Genomic DNA, 20,988 nt, shown 5'->3' on the forward strand with positions numbered 1-20,988 from the left:
GATGGCCTACATCCTAGGGTTCTAAAAGAGGTGGCTGCAGAGATAGTGGATGCATTGGTTATGATCTTCCAAAATTCCCTAGATTCAAGAACGGTCCCAGCGGATTGGAAGGTAGCAAATGTAACCCTGCTATTCAAGAAAGGAGAGAGAAAACAGGGAACCGCAGACCAGTTAGCCTGACGTCAGTTGTCTGGAAAATGCTGGAATCCTTTATTAAGGAAGTGGTAACAGGGCACTTAGAACATCACAATATGATTAGGCAGAGTCAACATGGTTTTATGAAAGGGAAATTTAATAGTGTTTTTTGAAGATGTAACTAGCAGGGTAGATAAAGGGGAACCAGTGGATGTAATGTATTTGGATTTTCAAAAGGCATTCGATAAGGTGCCACATAAAAGGTTGTTAGACAAGATAAGGACTCATTGGGTTGGGGGTAACATATTAGAATGGATAGAGGATTGGTTAACAGAAAACAGAAAGTAGGCATAAACGGGTCATTTTCAGGTTGGCAGGCTCTAACTAGTGGGGTACTGCAAGGATTGGTGCTTGGGCCTCAGCTATTTACAATCTATATTAATGACTTGGATGAAGGGACCGAGTGTAATAAATTCAAGTTTGCTGACTATACAAAGCTAGGTGGGAAAGTAAACTGTGAGGAGGACACAAAGAGTCTGCAAAGGGATATAGACAGGTTAAGTGAGTGGGCAAGAAGGTGGCAGATGGAGTATAATGTGGAGAAATGTGAGGTTATTCAGTTTGGTAGGAAGAATAGAAAAACAGTATTTTTTTTTAATGGTAAGAAACTATTAAATGTTGGTGTCCAGAGAGACTTGGCTGTCCTGGTACAAGAAACACAAAAGGTTAGCATGCAGGTACAGCAAGCAATTAGGAAAGCAAATGACACGTTGGCCTTTTATTGCAAGGGGATTGGAGTACAAGAGTAAGGACATCTTACTATTGTACAGGGCTTTGGTGAGACCTCACCTGGAGTACTGCATACAGTTTTGGTCTCCTAATCTAAGGAAAGATATATTTGCTCTAGGGACGACGCAACAAACGTTCTGGATTAGTTCCTGGGGTGAGAGGGTTGTCCTATGACGAGAGGTTGCGTAGAATGGGCCTATGCTCTCTGGAGTTTAGAAGAATGAGAGGTGATCTCATTGAAACATATAAGATTCTGAGGGGGCTTGACAGGGTAGATGCTGAGAGGTTGTTTCCCGTGGCTGGAGAGTCTAGAACGAGAGGACGTGGTTGCAGGATAAGGGGTCGGCCATTTAAGGCTGAGATGAGGAGGAATTTCTTCACTCAGAGGGTTGTGAATCTTTGGAATTCTCTACCCCAGAGGGCTGTGGATGCTGAGTGGTTGAGTATATTCAAGGTTGAGATAGATTGATTTTTGGACTCGGTGGGGGGGAATCAAGGGATATGGGGATCGGGTGGGGTGGGTGGGGGGGAATCAAGGGATATGGGGATCGGGTGGGGTGGGTGGGGGGGAATCAAGGGATATGGGGATCGGGGGGGTGGGGGGGAATCAAGGGATATGGGGATCGGGTGGGAAAGTGGAGTTGAGGTTGGAGATCAGCCATGATTTGATTGAATGGTGGAGCAGGTTCATTGGGCCGTATGGCCTACTCCTGCTCCTATTTCTTATGTTCTTAAATCCAATCTCCTGGATTGTTGTGTTCAACTACCCGAAGACCCCTCCTACTCCTTGCTGGGTCTTCTGAGTTTTCCTTTCATGTACCTTGGAGAGTTTCATTCTGCGAGATGTGCTTTATAGAAGTAAGTTGTTGGCTGGATTAGCTCTTCCCTTGCTGAGGAGGACTGTCCTGTTAACACAGGTGTCAGGGGTGTGTTGTGCACCAAATGACCCTTCCACTGAAATCTGTGCTCTCTTTCAGACCTGGCAATCCACCATCCTGGTCGTGTCGCACGACCGCAACTTCCTAAACGCTGTGGCGACCGACATTGTTTACCTGCACTCTCAACGCCTCGAAACCTACCGGGGCGACTACGAAAACTTTGTCAAGACCAAAGAGGAAAGGCTGAAAAACCAGCAGCGAGAGTACGAGGCTCAGCACCAATACAGAGAGCACATACAGGTACATGTTCACCATAGCAGGCAAGGAATCCTGGCGTTTGGCAGTCAGAGGGCTGTAGGCCATGAATTCCCTCCGGATTTGCGCCTGGATTACGCGGCTTAAAAGAGCTCTGAATTTTGGGCGTAAGTGAATTTTTGAGCGTTTTTAAAAAATTATCCTCGGAGACCTGCGCTGTGTTTTCTGTCTCTGAATGTATTTTTATGGCATCAGTATAAGTCACATTAAAAATTATAAAGCTTCTCTGATTGCAGGTTCTTAAACACACTGTGCCTGATGCGCATGAATGATGGTTAAATGAGTTGAAATTTTAATTTTCATCCTTTATGGAAGGAATATATGGTGTGAATCCGGCTCTTCCCTTGGGCCCAGATTGTTTACGCCCGTTATATTCAAATCAGATTGGGAGGGAATTCCAACGTATCTTGACCGGTTGGAATGGCTACGACTTCGGGTCTAACTTCCGGGAATTCTCACACAGGAAATTCCAGTTTGTCGTGAGTAACTGCACCGCACACTGCGAAGGCCCAGGTCCATTCCCCCGGTTCCTGCTGTATCAGCTGATCTCACCCAGGGCAGTAGTCGGGCTGTTACATTGGCAACAGCGTCCTTGGTTTTGAGAGGGATATTCCAGCTCCTGACTGCCCGGTGACTCCTGTTGGAAGTTGGGCGATGACCGGATCCGACCTCCTGCCCATGATGCCTCCACCACTTGAATAGCATGGCAACGCTCGCTTTGAGCCTCACACATAAAGAGCGGCCACTTGGACGAGATATCAGAAGCAGCATGTGCCCATGGAATTATATCCCAGTATACTTTTGATTAAGACGGGAAGAAAATCTGGGTAACAGGCGGACTGTTGGACAGTTCTTTGCCATTTTGATTTCTTCCCATTTCACTTCTCTCCCTGCATGATTCCACTGTGTGCGAAACACTTCCTCAGCACTCTTATAGACAGCTTTGGTTATAGCGCTTGAAGACTCAATTTGCCTGGGAGTAGTACAGTCGATTGTGTAGGGTTGATGTAGATTCTTCATTAGTCATAATGATATCGGAGACTATACAAAAAGCTTTACTGGTGTTCGTAATTTGGAATCTAATCTGATCTGTAAAATCTAAATAATACAGGATTGAAGAGTGTTAAATTGTGGTACAGTACTAGTGGGTACATGCCTATCACTGTAAAACATGGGTACAGTACTGGTGGGTACAGATCTGTCACTGTATAACACGGGTACAGTACTGGTGGGTACAGGTCTGTCGCTGTGCAATACTGGGGTACAGTACTGGTGGGTACAGGTCTGTCACTGTATAACACTGGGGTACAGTACTGGTGGGTACAGGTCTGTCACTGTATAACACTGGGGTACAGTACTGGGGGGTACAGGTCTGTCACTGTATAACACTGGGGTACAGTACTGGTGGGTACAGGTCTGTCACTGTATAACACGGGTACAGTACTGGTGGGTACAGGTCTGTCACTGTATAACACGGGTACAGTACTGGTGGGTACAGGTCTGTCACTGTATAACACTGGGGTACAGTACTGGTGGGTACAGGTCTGTCACTGTATAACACTGGGGTACAGTACTGGTGGGTCAAGGTCTGTCACTGTATAACACTGGGGTACAGTACTGGTGGGTACAGGTCTGTCACTGTATAACACTGGGTACAGTACTGGTGGGTACAGGTCTGTCACTGTATAACACTGGGTACAGTACTGGTGGGTACAGGTCTGTCACTGTGCAATACTGGGGTACATCTAATTGGAGTCTTTAAAATTATAAAGGGATTCGATAGGGTAGATACAGAGAGTATTTCCTCTGGTGGGGGAATCCAGAACAAGAGGGCACAATCTTAAAATTAGAGCCATGTCATTCAGCAGTGAAATCAGGAAACACGTTTTCACCAAGGCTAGTGGAAATCGAGAACTCACCCCCCCCCCCCCCCCCCCCCCCCCCCCCCTCAACTCCCCCAAAAGGCTGTGGGTGCTTTCTGATGGAGATTTTTGTTAGGCAAGGATATCCAGGGATATAGAGCCAAGGTGGGTAAATGGAGTTGAGGTGCAGATCAGCCATGATCTAATTGAAGGGCAGAACAGGCTCAAGGGGCTGAATGGCCTCTTGCTGTTCCTATGATGCCCACGTCATGAGAATGAAGTAAAACAAAAATTTGTGAACCCAAGCATATAACTTTTTGAAAATAATAATCTTTTTGAACCTATTAGGTGTTCATAGACCGATTCCGATACAATGCCAACAGAGCTTCGCAGGTACAGAGCAAGCTGAAACTGCTGGAGAAACTGTAAGTATTCGGAGGCTCATGATTATGAATGTTATCAAGACTATTTTAAAAAATAAGATACCGTGGCTGACTAATTAACCAGGCTTATTGTTCTTTGCACCCTTGAGACAGCGGTTGAAATGAAATGCTGGGGGGGATGAGAGGTACCACTATTCCCAAGCACTAGTTAGCAAAACACATGAGACGCATTGCTGCTTCCATTTGTTCCTTTGGTGTTAATGCAGTTATTGCAGTTCCATGGTTGAGAGGCTGAGTTGAAGTGTTTCGTTGCCCTAATTTAATCATCATCTGTGTTGAAGGTCAATTAGCTCATATACTGCCATTTAAGCAGCTTTTTGTCCAATTAAAAAAAAACCCCATCAATTAAACTCTTGCGGTGTTTTTAATCTTGCCTCTCTTGAGCAGGGAGAACATCGCCTGAAATGTTAAATACTTCATCTGGGACCGTGCCCCTGTGGCAGTATTGTGTACTCAGGGTGCTCCCTCCACCCCCGGTTGCCAGTAATGGCGCTGGGTTGAAAATTTACTGCTCCACAGCTTATGCATTCCGACTTCCCATCAGCATAAATGTAAATTATTTTACTGGTATGAAGCGCTGATTTATGTCAGTGCTCAACAATGTGAAGCAAGCACCTTAAACACGGTGACCCAGCAGACTCCCATTCATAGAAAGAATCATAGAAAGTTACGGCGCAGAAAGAGGCCATTCGGCCCATTGTGTCCGTGCTGGCCAAAAAAGAGCTATCCAGCTCAATCCCACTTTCCAGCTCTTGGTCCGTAGCCCTGTGGGTTTCGGCACTTCAAGTGCACACCCAGGTACTTTTTAAATGAGTTGAGGGTTTCTGCCTCTACCTTTCAGGCAGTGAGTTCCAGACCCCCACCACCCCTCTAATCCTTCTACCAATTACTTTAAATCTATACCCCTTGGTCACTGACCCCTCTGCTAAGAGAAATAGGTCCTCCCTATCCTCTCTATCTAGGCCGGTCATAATTTTATACACCTCAATTAAATCTCCCCTCAGCCTTCTTTGCTCCAAAGAAAACACCCCCAGCCTATCCAATCTTTCCTCATAACTAAAATTCTCCAGCCCTGGCAACATCTTCGTAAATCTCCTCTGTACCCTCTCTAGTGCAATCACATCTTTCCTGTAATATGGTGACCAGAACTGTACACTGTACTCAAGCTGTGGCCTAACCAGTGCTTTATACAGTTCCAGCATAACCTCCGTGCTCTTATATTCTATGCCTCGGCTAATAAAGGAAAGTATCCCATATGCCACCTTAACCACCTTATCTACCTGTCCTGCTACCTTCAGGGATCTGTGGACATGCACTCCAAGGTCCCTCACTTCCTCTACACCTCTCAGTATCCTCCCATTTATTGTGTATTCCCTTGCCTTGTTTGCCCTCCCCAAATGCATTACTTCACACTTCTCCGGATTGAATTCCATTTCCCACTTTTCTGCCCACCTGACCAGTCCATTGATATCTTCCTGCAGTCTACAGCTTTCCTCCTCACTATCAACCACACGGCCAATTTTTGTATCATCTCCAAACTTCTTGATCAAGCCCCCCACCACGTTCAAGTCCAAATCATTAATATACACCATAAAAAGCAAGGGACCTTGTACTGAGCCTTGCGGAACCCCACTGGAAACAGCCTTCCAGTAGCAAAAACACCAGTTAACCATTACCCTTTGCTTCCTGCCACTGAGCCAATTTTGGATCCAACTTGCCACTTTCCCTTGGATCCCATGGGCTTTTACTTTTTTGACCAGTCTGCCATGTGGAGATTTCATTTTTTTTTAAAAAAAAGAATCTGTCTCGAACCAAAGGAATTTTTAACCTTTAAACGCTTTTCACAATGCAATGATTAAAGCTTTTATTAAAAATGTACAGAAGTGCCATATTTGATATTCAGATTGAAATTACAAACTGCAAATGGTGGCGATGTTGTCCGAGAGAGGGGTGGGCAGGTTATTGTTTTAGGTGGACACTCTTGACCATCTTAATCAAGGGATCCACCTGCGTTGCTAATTTGTCTTCTCTCTGAGACACTGACCCTGTTGGGTATTTCTAGCGACGTCTATTTTTAAATCTTGTACTCGAGTTGTTTTAATGTTTTCCATGAAACTTGAATTTGTACCCTTCATTTCATTCCCCTAGGCCCGAGCTGCAGCCTCTTGAGAAGGAGCCGGAGGTGACTATAAGGTTGGTGGAGTTCAATGAAATCATAGAATCATACAGCACAGAAGGAGGCCATTCGGCGCATCGTTTCTGTGTTGCCTCTTCGAAAGAGCTATCCAATTATAAAAGTAAAGAGTCCTGCATTGGCTGGGAATCGAACCTGGGACTCCACATGGTCTACTGAACCACCAATGCCTACATGGCAGCTGGCTGTAGTGTAGAATATACACCCCAATATCACACAGTCATTCCTAGGCTTGTATCCGTCAGGTAACGTAGATGAAAAAAAATATAGGTGCAAGAAGGATATTGGTGTCCCTGAGAGGGTGCGGAGGGGAGTAACAGCTCCAGTTACAGGAATTTATATTCTGAGGGAATGTTCGGTAAATGGGGTTTGTTTTCTTTGTAAAACGGTGTGCTGATTCAAGTTTTCAAGGTTAAGGGGATTGATGAAATTGAACTGAGTAAATTGTTCCCTGTGGTTAAAGAATGCAATCCCAGGGGCACAGGTGAAAAGTGAGCAAGTTAGAAGTAAGAAGGGAAGTTGGGTAGGTGGGGTTGAGGGATATGGTGAGAGGGTGGGTAGGTGGGGTTGAGGGATATGGTGATATGGTGAGAAGGTGGGGTTGAGGGATATGGTGAGAGGGTGGGTAGGTGGGGTTGAGGGATATGGTGATATGGTGAGAAGGTGGGGTTGAGGGATATGATGAGAAGGTGGGTAGGTGGGGTTGAGGGTTAAGGTGAGAGGGTGGGTAGGTGGGGTTGAGGGATATGGTGAGAGGGTGGGTAGGTGGGGTTGAGATCTATTGCTGAGAGGTGGGTTGGTAGGACTGAATGTCTTTTCCCTATACCAAAAAGTCTAAGTTTGAAATGTGTGTTCGTGCAGTAAACGAATGAGTTGTACTCTGCTTAGCCCTGGTCTGGGGAGGAGCATACTCGCAGTGTGGGATGTGGCATATTATTGCCAAACCTTGCAAAAAGTAGGGGTTGACAGATTGGGATGTGTATTTTAACTGGCTACTTGTTCCCATTGATGTAAAGAATTACAGTCCTGCGTACATTGTGATTTGACATTGCACCTGTTCCTCCACAGGTTCCCGGATAATTTTGAGAAGCTGTCCCCTCCAATATTACAGCTGACTGAAGTAGACTTTCATTACTCCCCCGATTACCTCATATTCAGAAATCTCTCTGTGTCCGCTGATCAGGACTCAAGGATTTGCATTGTACGTACATTTTGTCTCTTATTTTGTGCCTTCCTTAAACTTGAAGCTCGACTGTGCAATTTTTTTCTCTCATTCGTGAGATGTGGGCATAGCTGGCAAGGCCAACATTTAATGCCATCCCTAATTGCCCTTGAGAAGGTGGTGGTGAGCCGCCTTCTTGAGCCGCTGCAGTCCATGTGGTGAAGGTTCTCCCACAGTGCTGTTAGGTAGGGAGTTTCAGGATTTTGACGCAGCGACGATGAAGGAACGGTGATATATTTCCAAGTTGGGATGGTGTGTGATTTGGAGGGGAACGTGCAGATGGTGGTGTTACCATGTGTCTGCTGCCCTTGTCCTTCTAGGTGGTAGAGGTCGCGGGTTTGGGAGGTGCTGTCGAAGAAGCCTTGGCGAGTTGCTGCAGAAAAATTTCTTCCCTCAGATGGTTATGAATCTTTGGAATTCTCTACCCCAGGGGCTATGGTGCTTAGTCGTTGAGCATATTCAAGACTGAGATCGATAGAATTTTGGACACTAAGGGAATCAAGATATGGGGATTGGGCGGGAAAGTGGATTTGAGGTCGAAGATCAGCCATGGTCTTATTGAATGGCGGAGCAGGCTCGAGGGGCCGTATGGCCTACTCCTGCTCCTATTTCTTATGTTCTTATAGGTTCATTGTCTAGTGATGGCCATTTTGGTGAAGTACCAGAAGGTGACTGGCATTCGTAGGACTAACCCAGCCAAGGAGCTGATTCTTTCAGGAGGGGGGAGAGCAAAAAGAATTGTCGGGGGTGGGAGGAGGTGTGGGGGAAACTGAAAGACAAGTAGCGATGGGATTGCAACTGATGGTGTAACAGTGAACACCTTTCAGGACTGTTGTATGCTCCCCATACTGTGGCCACACAGGCAGGAGCTGCTTCTTTGGGCTTTATACAAACACGGTTTCGGTGAATACGTGCGCGTGCAATAGTGAATTAAAAGGCAGAGGTCTATGGGAGCAGTCTATGCCTTATCTGTAATAAACTTACCCCTTTGACCGCCTTCCCTCCAGACTGCTCTGGGTATTGCTTGAAAACCAGTGCTTGAAGTTGCCGATCTCTAATCACAGTCTTCTATCTACAGGTGGGGGAGAACGGTGCTGGTAAAACAACACTCTTAAAGATACTGCTCGGGGACCTGGCACCGGTTCAGGGTATCAGACACGCGCACAGGTACAGTCTTCAGTAACATCACAAACATCTTCACCCAGTCGGAAAAGGCTTTAAAGGAGCACTCTGGGATAGATGCGTCCTGTTAGATTTAATAATGAGTAATGAGCCAGATTTAGTTAACAGCCTATCGGAGCATGAACATTTATCTAATAGAGATCATAATATGATCGAGTATTTGAAAGGGAGAAACCTAAGATTCTAAATTTAGGTAAGGCCAACTTCAACGGGATGAAACAGAGACTGTTCACAGTAAACTGACAAATCTGTTAATGGGTAAAACGACAGCAGATCAGCGGGAGGTGTTCAAAAAAGAATTTAACACGATACAGAACCAGTTTATACCTCTAAAGGAAGGAGCCAAAAAAACAACCATGGACGACAAAAGAGATAAGGGACAACATAAAACTAAAAGAGAAAGAATACAAAAATGCAACAGATAGCACAGATCCTGGCGACTGGGAGAGATACAAAGAACAGCAATGAGTGACAAAACAGATAGTAAGAGCCACAAAAAGGGAGTATGAAAAGAAACTTGCAAGGGATATCAATCAACACAAAACATTTTAGTTATATTAAAGTAAAAGAGGGTGGTCAAGAGCAATGTGGGCTCCTTAAAAACTGATAATGGTGATATTGTAAATGAAAATAAGGAAATGGCGGACATGTTAAATAATTACTTTGCGTCAGTATTTACAGTAGAGGAAGAGGATAGCATGCCGGACACCCCAAGGAAACTAAATTTGAATTGGGGTCGGGGACTCACCATAATTAATGTAAGCAAATTAACAGTAATGAAGAAAATAATGGCACTAAATAGTGACAAATCCCCAGGACCAGATGGTTTCCATCCAGGGTTTTAAAGGAAATAGGTGAGAACATTGCAAAAGCCCTAACTATAATCTTCCAACGTTCTCTCAATTCAGGAACCGTTCCTTTAGATTGGAAAATTGCACGTTTCACTCTGCTATTTAAAAAAGGTGAGAGAGGGAAACCAGGGAATTATAGACCAGTTAGCCTAACATCTGTTGGGAAATTACTGGAGTCTATAATGAAGGATAGAGTAACCTTGAAAATTTTCAGCTGATCAGAAAGGCCAGCATGGATTTGTAAAGGGTAGGTTGTGCCTGACGTCCCTGATTGAATTTTTTGAAGAGGTGACTAAAGTAGAGGACAGGGGAATGTCTATGGATGTTGTTTATATGGACTTCCAGAAGGCATTCGATAAAATCCCTCATAAGAGACTGTTAGCTAAAGTTGAAGCTCATGGAATTGAGGGCAAATTATTGACCTGGTTAGGAAATTGGCTGAGCGGCAGGAGACAGAGTAGGGATAATGGGCAGGTACTCAAATTGGCAGGATGTAACTAGTGGCCTTGGAGGGAGCGCAACGTAGATTTACTAGAATGATACCTGGACTCCAAGAGTTAAATTACGAGGAGAGATTACACAAACTAGGGTTATATTCCCTGGAATTTAGAAGATTAAGGGTGATTTGATTGAAATTTTCAAGATATTAAGGGGAACTGATCGGGTAGATAGAGAGAAACTATTTCCGCTGGTTGGTGAGTCTAGGACTAGGGAAAAAACCTAAAATAAATAAATTAGAGCCAGGACTTTTAGGAGTGAAGTTAGGAAACACTTCTACACGCAAAGGGTGGTAGAAATTTGCAACACTCTTTCGCAAACGGCAATTGATGCTAGCTCAATTGTTAATTTTAAATCTGAGATTGATAGATTTTTGTTAACCAAAGGTATTAAGGAATATGGGGCTAAGGTGGGTAAATGGAGTTAGGTCACAGATCAGCCATGATCTCACTGAATGACGGAACAGGCTCCAGTAGCTTAATGGCCTTCTCTTGTTCCTATGTCCTCGAGCCTTACCAATTAAATCATAACCCTGCCAACACTTGCACTTATAGAATCATATAGCATAGGAGGAGGCCATTCGGCCCATCGTGCCAGTGCCAGCTCTTTGAAAGAGCTATCCAATTAGTCTCATTCCCTCGCTCCTTCCCCATAGCCCTGCAAATTTTTCCGCTTCAACTATTTATCCAATTCCCTTTTGAAAGTTATTATTGAATTTGCTTCCACCGCCCTTTCAGGCAGCGCATTCCAGGTCGTTACAACTCGCCGCGTAAAAAAAAAAAATTCTCCTTATCTCCCCTCAGGTTCTTTTGCCAATTATTTTAAATCTGTGACCTCTGGTTACTGACTCTCTCGCCAGGGGAAACAGCTTCTCTTTATTTACTCTGTCAAAACCCTTCATAATTTTGAACACCTCTATTAAATATCCCCTTAACCTTCCCTGCTCTAAAGCGAACAACCCCAACTCATACTGAGCCTTATTGCATCTCCCAAACATCTCAAAAGTGCTTCACATATAATTAATTGCTTTGATGTGCTGTGAATGTTATGTAGGCAAGCACGGCAGCTATCCTATACACAGTAGGATCCCAAAACCGGCAACGAGATGAATTCTCCATTTTTGCAGTGTTGGTTGATGGAGGAATGTTGGCCGAGACATCAGCAGAGATCCCTTGCGCCCCTTCATAAAGGGCCTCGGTTTAATGTCTCAGCTGAAGGGCTACCTGTGACAACGCAGCACTCTGACAGTGTTTCACTGTAGCGTCTGCCTAGATTATGGGCCCAGGTGCCGGAGTGGGGCTTTGAGCTTTTGACTCTGGCACGAGTGATTGAACCAAGCTGACTCACTTCAAATTGAATAAAATTAAGTTATCTGTGGCCGCCTCTTGATCAGACGCACTGGGGTAGCAGCTTCCTGGTGGGCTCTCGATTGTCTTCCCTGGCAATCCGTTAATTTCTGTGGAGTATGTCTGGGCCACTGAGAGATTCTCCACTCAAAGCCAATCTGTTGTTGAAAATCAGGCTAAAGGCTACGGCTGAGGGCTCAGTGTGGGGATGGACCCGGGTCTGTGCTGAGACGGCTGATCTCCAATGCTGTTGGGGATACTGTAATCAGCCACATTGCCTCTGGGCTGCTCAAAGGGGAAAATTCAGCCAAGTTTGTCGCTTGTGATCGATATCTAGCAGCCCCCCCACCCCAAACAACAGCTGGAATATGTAAAGTTGTGGATGTTGTTTGCAGGCAGGGTGGGACTTGAGAGATCGGCTGCCGACACTGTCTGGGTCTGCACATGAATAGCAGTCATGTGGGCAAGGCACCAGTGAGATGGGACAGCTGGAGCCCGAGGGCCGTGGACTTCACTGGGCTGAATTCTATTTTTTGACCCCAAGTCTCTGAATCGCAAGGTATCGGATCCTCAGTGTGGGACTGATGGGACTCCAATCTGCTCCCGCCCAGTGGGGCCCTGTCACGTTGCTATGGGGTGGTGCTGGGCACATATCCACACGGGGAGATGGGGGAATGGCCTGCTGGCATTGAGGCCACTTACCCTCCCTCGACCGTGGCCCAGGGAAAGCGGAAGGAGAGAACAAAGATAGAGGGAATTGTGTAGCATAAAGAACGAAGAGATGCATTTCGATGTGGTAATCAACAAGAAAATTCCTTGGCATCATTATGGATTCATGTTTGTCCAGTGTTGGCTCTCCTCCACTTAGCATGGATAAGGAAAGACGTGTGACTGAGACATTATGGGGACTCCTCCCCTTCACGTTGCAGCCATGGGGTTCCCTCTTACCATGCCCCATTATTTTATTCATACTGACTGTGTGTGTGTCTCTCTCTCTCTCTCTCTCTCTCTCTCTCGGCCCGCCGCGCGCCTGCCTCTCTGCCTTTTTCTCTCTCTGCCTTTTTCTCTCTCTGCCTTTTTCTCTCTCTGCCTTTTTCTCTCTCTGCCCCCACCCTTCCTTTGCTTGTGGCCTGTTTTTCCATCTGTACTCCACATCCATGTTTGAAACATTTGTTCTGGTTCATGTTCACTGTCATTTTTGACAAGTGAGTCTGCAAGAGATTGGAAGCTGCCCGCATTCTCGCATTTTGGCAGCACAGTATTAGACTGCAGCCCTCGTATAATATGCCAAGTGAGCACACAATAATACAAGAGTGAGAAAAATTAATACATTTTAAATTGCTGCCAGTACCAGATTGTATTGGCTGGTTTGAACAGAACTAAATTTTTTAAATGGCAAGATTGTATTAAATGTTGGTGTTCAGGGAGACTTGGGTGTCCTCGTACAAGAAACACAAAAAGTTAGCATGCAGGTACAGCAAGCAATGAGGAAAGCAAATGGAATGTTGGCCTTTATTGCAAGGGGGTTGCAGTACAAAAGTAAGGAAGTCTTACTACAATTGCACAGGGCTTTGGTGAGACCTCACCTGGAGTACTGTGTACAGTTTTGGTCTCCTTATCTAAGGAAGGATATATTTGCCTTAGAGGCGGTGCAACAAAGGTTCACTGGATTAATTCCTGGGATGAGAGGGTTGTCCTATGAAGTGAGGTTGAGTAGAATGGGCCTATACTCTCTGGAGTTTAGAAGAATGAGAGGTGATCTCATTGAAATTGGGGATGGGCTGGCCTCACCAGCGACGCCCACATCCCATGAACGAATAAAAAAAATTGAAACATAAAAGGTTGAGGCTGCTTGACGGGGTAGATGCTGAGAGGTTGTTTCCCATGGCTGGAGAGTCTAGAACTGGGGGGCATAGTTGCAGGATAAGGGGTCGGCCATTTAAGACTGAGATGAGGAGGAATTTCTTCACTCAGGGTGGTGACTCTTTGGAATTCTCTACCCCAGAGGGCTGTGGATGCTGAGTCGCTGAATACATTCAAGGCTGAGATAGACAGATTTCTGGACTCGAGGAATCAAGGGATATGGGGATTGGGCGGGAAAGTGGAGTTGAGGTCGAAGATCAGCCATGATTTTATTGAATGGCAGAGTAGGCTCGAGCGGCCATGTGGCCTACTCCTGCTCCTATTTCTTATGTTCTTATTAACTATATTTCCATGTTTCTGTTGGATACCTGAATCAAACTCGTCGTTTGTTATGCCAGTGTTGCTCATTGAAGAACCGTTTGTCCGTGATTGACCCGAGGCAGCGAGTCCTAGAGGGATTGCCCTTGCCGATGGTGCCGGCTTACACCCGCCGTCTAGTCTCAGGCATGAGCGGGAGCTGGGGTGAGGCAGCGGAATCGCACCCCAGTCAGAGTGACTGCATCAGGACACGAGCAAGAGAAGTGACTATTCTGTTTGTTAGTAAACCCTTCTCATTTCTTTTTGTTTGCTCTGGACAGGAATTTAAAACTCGGCTACTTTAGTCAGCACCATGTGGATCAGTTGGAGATGAACGTCAACTCAGTAGAACTCTTGGCCACAAAGTTCCCAGGTAAAGAGCACGGTGAAACAAAATCTCTGGCAGGGTGGGGTGGTGAGAGGGGAACGGTCTGGGTGGCACCGAGGCACTCGCCCACAGTACCGAGCTTTGGTTTCTGGTTTTAAAAACTCCAAAACCAAATGCAATGGGTAAGTGCAGGATCCTGGATTGAGGACCCACCCTTACTTAAAGCCAGGACTCTCCTCGGTGTCTGTGCCTATAAGCTGCGTCTCGATTCCCATATTGGCCTCAGGTCAGAAGATAGATACAAAGGGGGGAATCCATTTGGCCTATCCAAGCTCAGTCTAGTAACGGGACCACTGCTCTTTTTGATATATTAATGACCTGGACTTGGGTGTACAGGGCATAATTTCATAATAAGGAGGACATAGACAGACTGGTGAAATGGGTAGACACATGGCAGATACAATTTAATGCAGAGAAGTGTGAAGTGATTCATTTTGGAAGGAGAAATGAGGAGAGGCAATATAAACTAAATGGTACAATTTTAAAGGGGGTGCAGGAACAGAGAGACCTGGGGTTCACTTACACAAATTGTTACTGTTTTTAACGGGCACTGGATGGATACTGAGTCCTGCACCACTGGTAACAGGTTTTTCTCTCTCTCGTGCATTAACAGGGAGGCCCGAGGAGGAGTACCGGCACCAGCTGGGTGGTTACGGGATATCAGGAGACCTGGCCGTCCGACCAGTTGCCAGTTTATCGGGAGGACAGAAGAGCAGGGTAGCGTTTGCACAGATGACGATGCCCCGGTAACTGCCATAAGTCCTTCTGTGGCGATTTTTGATGGTTCACATTTATATTTAGGCTGGAAAGTCAGCCGCTCTTCTCCTGTAGGACGCTTTTCTTTCCTCCTCTCCTGAAAGCGCCGACTCTTTGGGATTCCCGCAGGCACTGGCTGCCCTCTTGAGTCATGTGAACCTCGACTGTGTGCGTCAGTTGGCTGTTTGACTATGGAGGCCATCGCAGCCTAATACGATCCTCGTCTTGTTCTTAGTCACTCACTTGCCCTTGATCTTGCCCCCCCTCCCCCTCAACCCAATCTTCCCACACTTGCTTGTGCTCTCGCACCCCCCCACCTACTTGCAAGCTAAGCAGCTTCTGATAAACCCTTTGTTTCTCTTCTATCCACCGTTGATTTTATCTGGAGTTAGGGCGCTCCCTGGTATCGTATCTTATGGATATTATTCAGTGAGTACTGGTGGGCTATTTCCATGGGAGGATGGCGGCCAAGCCTGTTCCTGTCCTCAGCGATGTCCACACACGCAAACTCCCACTCGATTGTGATCAGGAGGGGAGCCCTGATTGGTCATTTTTCTCCCTCTCCTGAACATGAGTGTGAGGAGGCCAGTTATAACTGCTCTACTGCCACCTTATCTCTACAGTAATTCCTCTACTGCCACCTTAGTTGGCGTCAGCTTATTCAGCCCAGACTAAAATCTTCCTGACCTAGAATCGTCCAGCGCAGAAGACGGCCATTCGGCCCATCGCACCTGCGCTGCCTCTCGAAGATCTAGCCACTTTGTACCAATTCTCCTTGTCCTTTCCTCGTATCCTTTTTAACTTTTTCTTGCCTGTCTCAGCAGCTGACTGAGCCACGAGAGAATCCTAACTCTTTAAACCTGCAGGTTTTGGCTGTTTATGGTGCCTTGTCTTGTTTGTTTTCATGCCGACTGCACTGTGGCGACGGACCTTTCACTTGGGTTTTTGTTCATCGTTACTTGCTGTTTTGTGCAGCCTCGGGTGTCCATCAAACTGGCTGATTCACTCAGTGTCTCGCTGTGTTTCTGCTCATTACACAGGGTGATTGCATGTGTGATTCTTGTCTTATTGATAATCAGTGATCGTCATTATTTCACTCACTTTCTCTGAAGTATGCAGTGTTTGTTTTTAAATTCCAGCCCCAACTTCTATGTACTTGATGAACCTACGAACCATTTAGACATGGAGACCATTGAGGCGCTCGGAAATGCATTACAGAAGTTTAAGGTAAAACTGTTTGGAGGGGGATGTTTCCAAGAATTTAACCAAACAACTTACTAAGTCAGCGCTAACACTCGAATGGAAATAATTTATAGTATGTTAGATGCTGGCCTTTCATCTCTGGATGTGGAGATGCCGGTGATGGACTGGGGTTGACAATTGTAAACAATTTTACAACACCAAGTTATAGTCCAGCAATTTTATTTTAAATTCACAAGCTTTCGGAGATTTTCTCCTTCCTCAGGCAAATGTTTCAAACATTTGCCTGAGGAAGGAGAAAATCTCCGAAAGCTTGTGAATTTAAAATAAAATTGCTGGACTATAACTTGGTGTTGTAAAATTGTTTACAATTTTCATCTCTGGGACCTGAGTTCAGGAGCAGACCAGGCGTAGAACAATTCCCTTGTGTGCTGGCTGGACCAGTGCTGTCCAATTGAAATTGCTGACTAGACACAGGTGAGGCTGTGGCGACTCGTTTTAGCCTCATGCACTAATTTTAGTAGAAAACGTCTTGCACACAACACAGGTAAATTTACTGAACGAGCATCTTCCCACCATGCAGTAACCAAGGTAGTAAAGCACTCGCAATGATCAAAAAACGCTCCTACACTCTGCCTTTCCTCTTACCATTTTACCAACAAACGCACATTTGCATGAGTACTGAGATCACATGACCAATGATTGTCTACACATTTTTTTATTCACTGATCAGAAATGCAGTTAGCCACATCTGGATTCCCAATTAGCCACATGTGGCAAGTGGCCAATGTATTGGACAACACTGGGCCGGAAGAGGCTTGCATGAAATGAGTTTGGCAATCTCAACCCAGTTCATCGGGGGAATACAGTCACAGCATTTAACTACCCCTAAATTCAGCAGTAATAAGCAGTCTCACCCAGAGCAGTGGCTGGTGTGGGAAATGGAAAGTGCCAGACTCATGTCGTAGGAGGTGCTCGGCTCAGACACATTGCTGCCCAGAATAGTCTTAAAGTTTGTTCCAGAATGGAGACTCTCGAATTTGGGACCCTGCCCTGTGTGTCTGAGGTTATTTAAATGTTAGATTTTAATTTTGTGTTTTAAAAAAAATAGTTAAAATAAAACCTTGGGATTGGCACTAGGGATGGTGCAATTGGTTGGGGGAAGTGGAACAGCCAGAGTTTCCACTCCTGATCGCTGGTCCAGTGACCCCCGCTGGTCCAGTGACCCCCGCTGGTCCAGTGACCCCCGCTGGTCCAGTGACCCCCGCTGGTCCAGTGACCCCCGCTGGTCCAGTGACCCCCGCTGGTCCAGTTTGCGTTTGGATAGTGAGTGATATTTGATTGTCAAATAGTAACACCCAGTGGAACTTTTTCACCCAAAGAGTAGTAGATTTGCAGAATGAGTCACCGTGAACTCCGTATACAAGGCTGATTGCTTTCCTTTTCCTGCACCTGGGATGGTTGGATCTCGGGACCAGTGAATGGGGGAGGTGAGTGTCCCTTACGGGCATGTCTTCCTCTTCCCTAGATCTCTGCGTACTCGCTGGGCCCAGGCGATCTGGTAGCCCTGGGTGCGGGAACAGGAAAGTCTGTTTATACTGAATTATTTTGAGAAAGAAAGACTTGCATTTATACAGTGCCTTTCATGACCTCAGGACATCCCAAAACATTTACAGCCAATAAAGTACTTTTGAAGTGTACTCACAGTTATAATGCAGGCAACGTGGCAGCCAATTTACGCACAGCAAGATCCCACAAACAGCAATGTGAATGATCAGATAATCTGTTTTTAGTGATGGTTGAGGGATAAATATCGGCCAAGACACAGAGGGAAAACTCCCCTGCTCTTCTTCAAAATAGTGCCATGGGATCATTTACATCCACCTGAGAGGGCAGACAGGGCCTCTGTTTAATGCCTCGCTCAAAAGACGGCACCTCCGACAGTGCTGCATTCCCCCAGTGCTGCACTGAGTGTGTCAGCCTGGATTATGGGCTTAGGTCGCTGGAGTGGGGCTCGAGCCCACGACCTTCTGACTCAGAGGCGAGAGTGCTACCCACTGAGCCAGAGCGCGTGTACATTGTTCGTCACAAACCTCTAGTTGAAGTGGTCCTATTGCTGCAGTAACGCTTTGTGCTCTGGCAGGGCGGAGTGATCCTGGTATCCCACGACGAGCGGCTGATCCGCATGGTGTGTAAGGAGCTGTGGGTGTGCGGCTGTGGCACCGTGAAGCGAGTAGACGGCGGCTTTGACGAGTACAAGGACATTCTCCAGGAACAGTTCCGCAAGGAGGGATTTCTATGAGACGGTGCCCATTGGCCCCGACCACCCCCCCCCCTCAGACCCAGGCATCGTGGACTGACTGCGACTGACTTGCTGCTTCCATCGGGCGAGACTGTGAACATGGCCCACTTTTGGCACCTCCCATTTCTTCACTTTAAGGGACTGGTCTCAATCGGTTCCCCACTGTAGAGACCAGAGATTTGTTTACACTATTCCAGCCCTGGAACTTCTATTACTATATGTGAACACATCTGTAAATTAAACTAACAACCTCCCTTCCCCTCCCCTGCTAATTAAGTGTAGCTGATACTATCAGATGGAAACCTTCTGCAATGATGGAGTTCAATGCAATAATCCGTTGCTAATGTAATAATTAATAAATATTTGGCCCTCCGCCCACTTTCAGAAGTGCGATCACTATCGGTGAAATTTGTGGACACTTAAGTAAATTTGAAATCCAGAGTGGTTTGGGGAAACATTTTTGCATGGAGATGGTTTGAACATTGTGTGATAATCACGGCCCCGGCCCCGGCCCCGGCCCATCTTCGTTGGTCAGTGAGGGAGACCCTGTGCTCCCTCATAGAGTCGGCCCTCCGTCCGATTCTCATTCGCCGCTAATTTGCCATTGCTCGGTGCAGACTGGGTCTGTTCTGGTAACGTCCCTGGAACTTGCAGCCGAGGCGAGAACCCAACGAGGTTTTAGCCAACGAGCGAAGTCAGTTTGGGGACTGAAGAATGTTCCCGACTGCGCTGTAACAGAGGGTCCTTGTGTTCTGCTGCTTCGGGATGTGTGCGGATTGCTCTATCATGGGCTATACTGAACGAACTTTCTCTTAAACTGAGTAACATCAACAAATCATCCGACTGCCATAAAGATTTTCGAAAATTAACATTAGTTGGTGTATTTTATTAAGAGTGATTCACCAGATTTACCATTTCCCCCCACCGCCAATAATTTTCTCCCCATCTCTCTTGACTCCTTGTTAGGATGGAAACTGCCCACCCAAGGGGTCGTTCTATGCGTGAGCTTTGATATTGAGCTTGGTGCAGTGAATAGGCCTTGCTCAAATCGAATAGTCATCAGCTCAGTACCCACGTTCAGCATCATGTCCAGTTCTGGTCAGTAAGACACGAGGGAGACAGTCAAACACTGGAGGCAGTGCAGAAAAGAGCTACAAGGCTGATCCCCCAGAGGCTGAGCTGTGAGGCAAGAGTGGAGAAACTTGAGCTTTTCAGCCTTGAAAGGAGGTGATTGAGAGGTGACCTCGCAGAGATAGTGAACAATAGGGAAAAGGTACACTGAGGAAATTCAACCTTAATTGTGACAGGATAAGGGGGCACAGAGTAAAACTGGGAACAGAAATTTAGGACAGGTATGCGAGGGGTTGTCTCAGGAAGTGCAGATGGAAACCCTAGAATCCTTTTAAGAAATGTTTTTGGGGAGATGTGATTTGGGGAAGGGGGGAACTGTCGGGTGTTGCTTAATGGGTGAGCTAGGATGACCTGACTGGCCATCCTCATCCAACAAGCCCCACCCACTGTTGATACTCCTTACAGGAGATGTCACTGGAGTAGACATGGCTTGCTTTCCCCCCCCCCCCCCCCCCCCCCCCACCAGCTGAAGGGTGCTCGGGCCAATTGTAACTTCCCTGAACCGCCCCAACAGTCATCAGACTGTGTATTGAATCCAAGATTTCCTGGTCTGTATAGCTCAGCACCATGTCTGGGAGTGGAGTGGACTCACTCACCTCATCAGGGGAGCAGGTATTTTATTAATTTGATATATTGTAGCATCAGAGAGTTGCGATTTGCGCTGATCTGGTTAATTACAATCTCCAGCTCTGGGTTTATCAAGTGCATCGTAAAGCCCTACAGAGAAGGAGGGTCTCAGGGTTGATCCCTAACCTGTGCTCAGCTCGTTGATTATGGCAGGGTTTGCTGCAGGGGTGTTACATTAGCCTTAGTGCCCCCAGGACAGGAAGAGGGAAATTCAACCGGGGTTCCTGCTGCTGATCATAAAAAATGTACGGCATAGAAACAGGCCATTCGGCCCAACAAGTCCTTGCCGGTGTTTATGCTCCACATGATCGCTATCCAGCGACCCCTGCTGGCAGGTGTGTGCATGGACATCAGATGAGGACTTGGCTCTGTGCCCGCCCCCCCCCCCCCCCCGCCATGTTGGACACTGAATAGCCTGGACTCACGAATGAAGAATGGCCTCTTGGCTGAGGTACAAGAGAGCTCTTGGTCCCCTGTGGGATATGGCATCTCTATGAGAGATGGGGGGCAGCAAATTGGCCAAAATAATATTGCTCTAAATACCATTTGGGAGCTTGTGCATGTCTGTGCGTGTCCACACTTGTATGTGTATGCTGTAAACTGGATGCTCACTATACCCACTGTAGCAGAAAAGCTGATATGAGAGGGC

At 46.4% G+C, this 20,988-nt stretch overlaps 1 protein-coding gene across 3 annotated transcripts in view; it reads left to right on the forward strand.

Moving 5' to 3' along the window:
- The window catches only part of abcf3 (ATP-binding cassette, sub-family F (GCN20), member 3), a 70,013-nt gene extending 50,563 nt beyond the window's left edge, over positions 1 to 19,450 (forward strand). For all 3 annotated transcript variants that reach the window (XM_067994850.1, XM_067994851.1, XM_067994852.1), the window contains 9 exons: positions 1,902 to 2,102; positions 4,328 to 4,404; positions 6,571 to 6,615; positions 7,685 to 7,817; positions 8,917 to 9,005; positions 14,217 to 14,308; positions 14,937 to 15,069; positions 16,219 to 16,306; positions 18,423 to 19,450. In XM_067994850.1, coding sequence (XP_067850951.1) covers positions 1,902 to 2,102; positions 4,328 to 4,404; positions 6,571 to 6,615; positions 7,685 to 7,817; positions 8,917 to 9,005; positions 14,217 to 14,308; positions 14,937 to 15,069; positions 16,219 to 16,306; positions 18,423 to 18,581 — 1,017 coding nt within the window. In that variant the 3' untranslated portion in view covers positions 18,582 to 19,450. The remainder of the gene's footprint in view (positions 1 to 1,901; positions 2,103 to 4,327; positions 4,405 to 6,570; positions 6,616 to 7,684; positions 7,818 to 8,916; positions 9,006 to 14,216; positions 14,309 to 14,936; positions 15,070 to 16,218; positions 16,307 to 18,422) is intronic.
- Positions 19,451 to 20,988: the final 1,538 nt, after the last annotated feature.

Source organism: Heptranchias perlo, chromosome 13 (genome assembly GCF_035084215.1).
Source record: "Heptranchias perlo isolate sHepPer1 chromosome 13, sHepPer1.hap1, whole genome shotgun sequence".
NCBI classification, from domain to species: Eukaryota; Metazoa; Chordata; class Chondrichthyes; order Hexanchiformes; family Hexanchidae; genus Heptranchias; species Heptranchias perlo.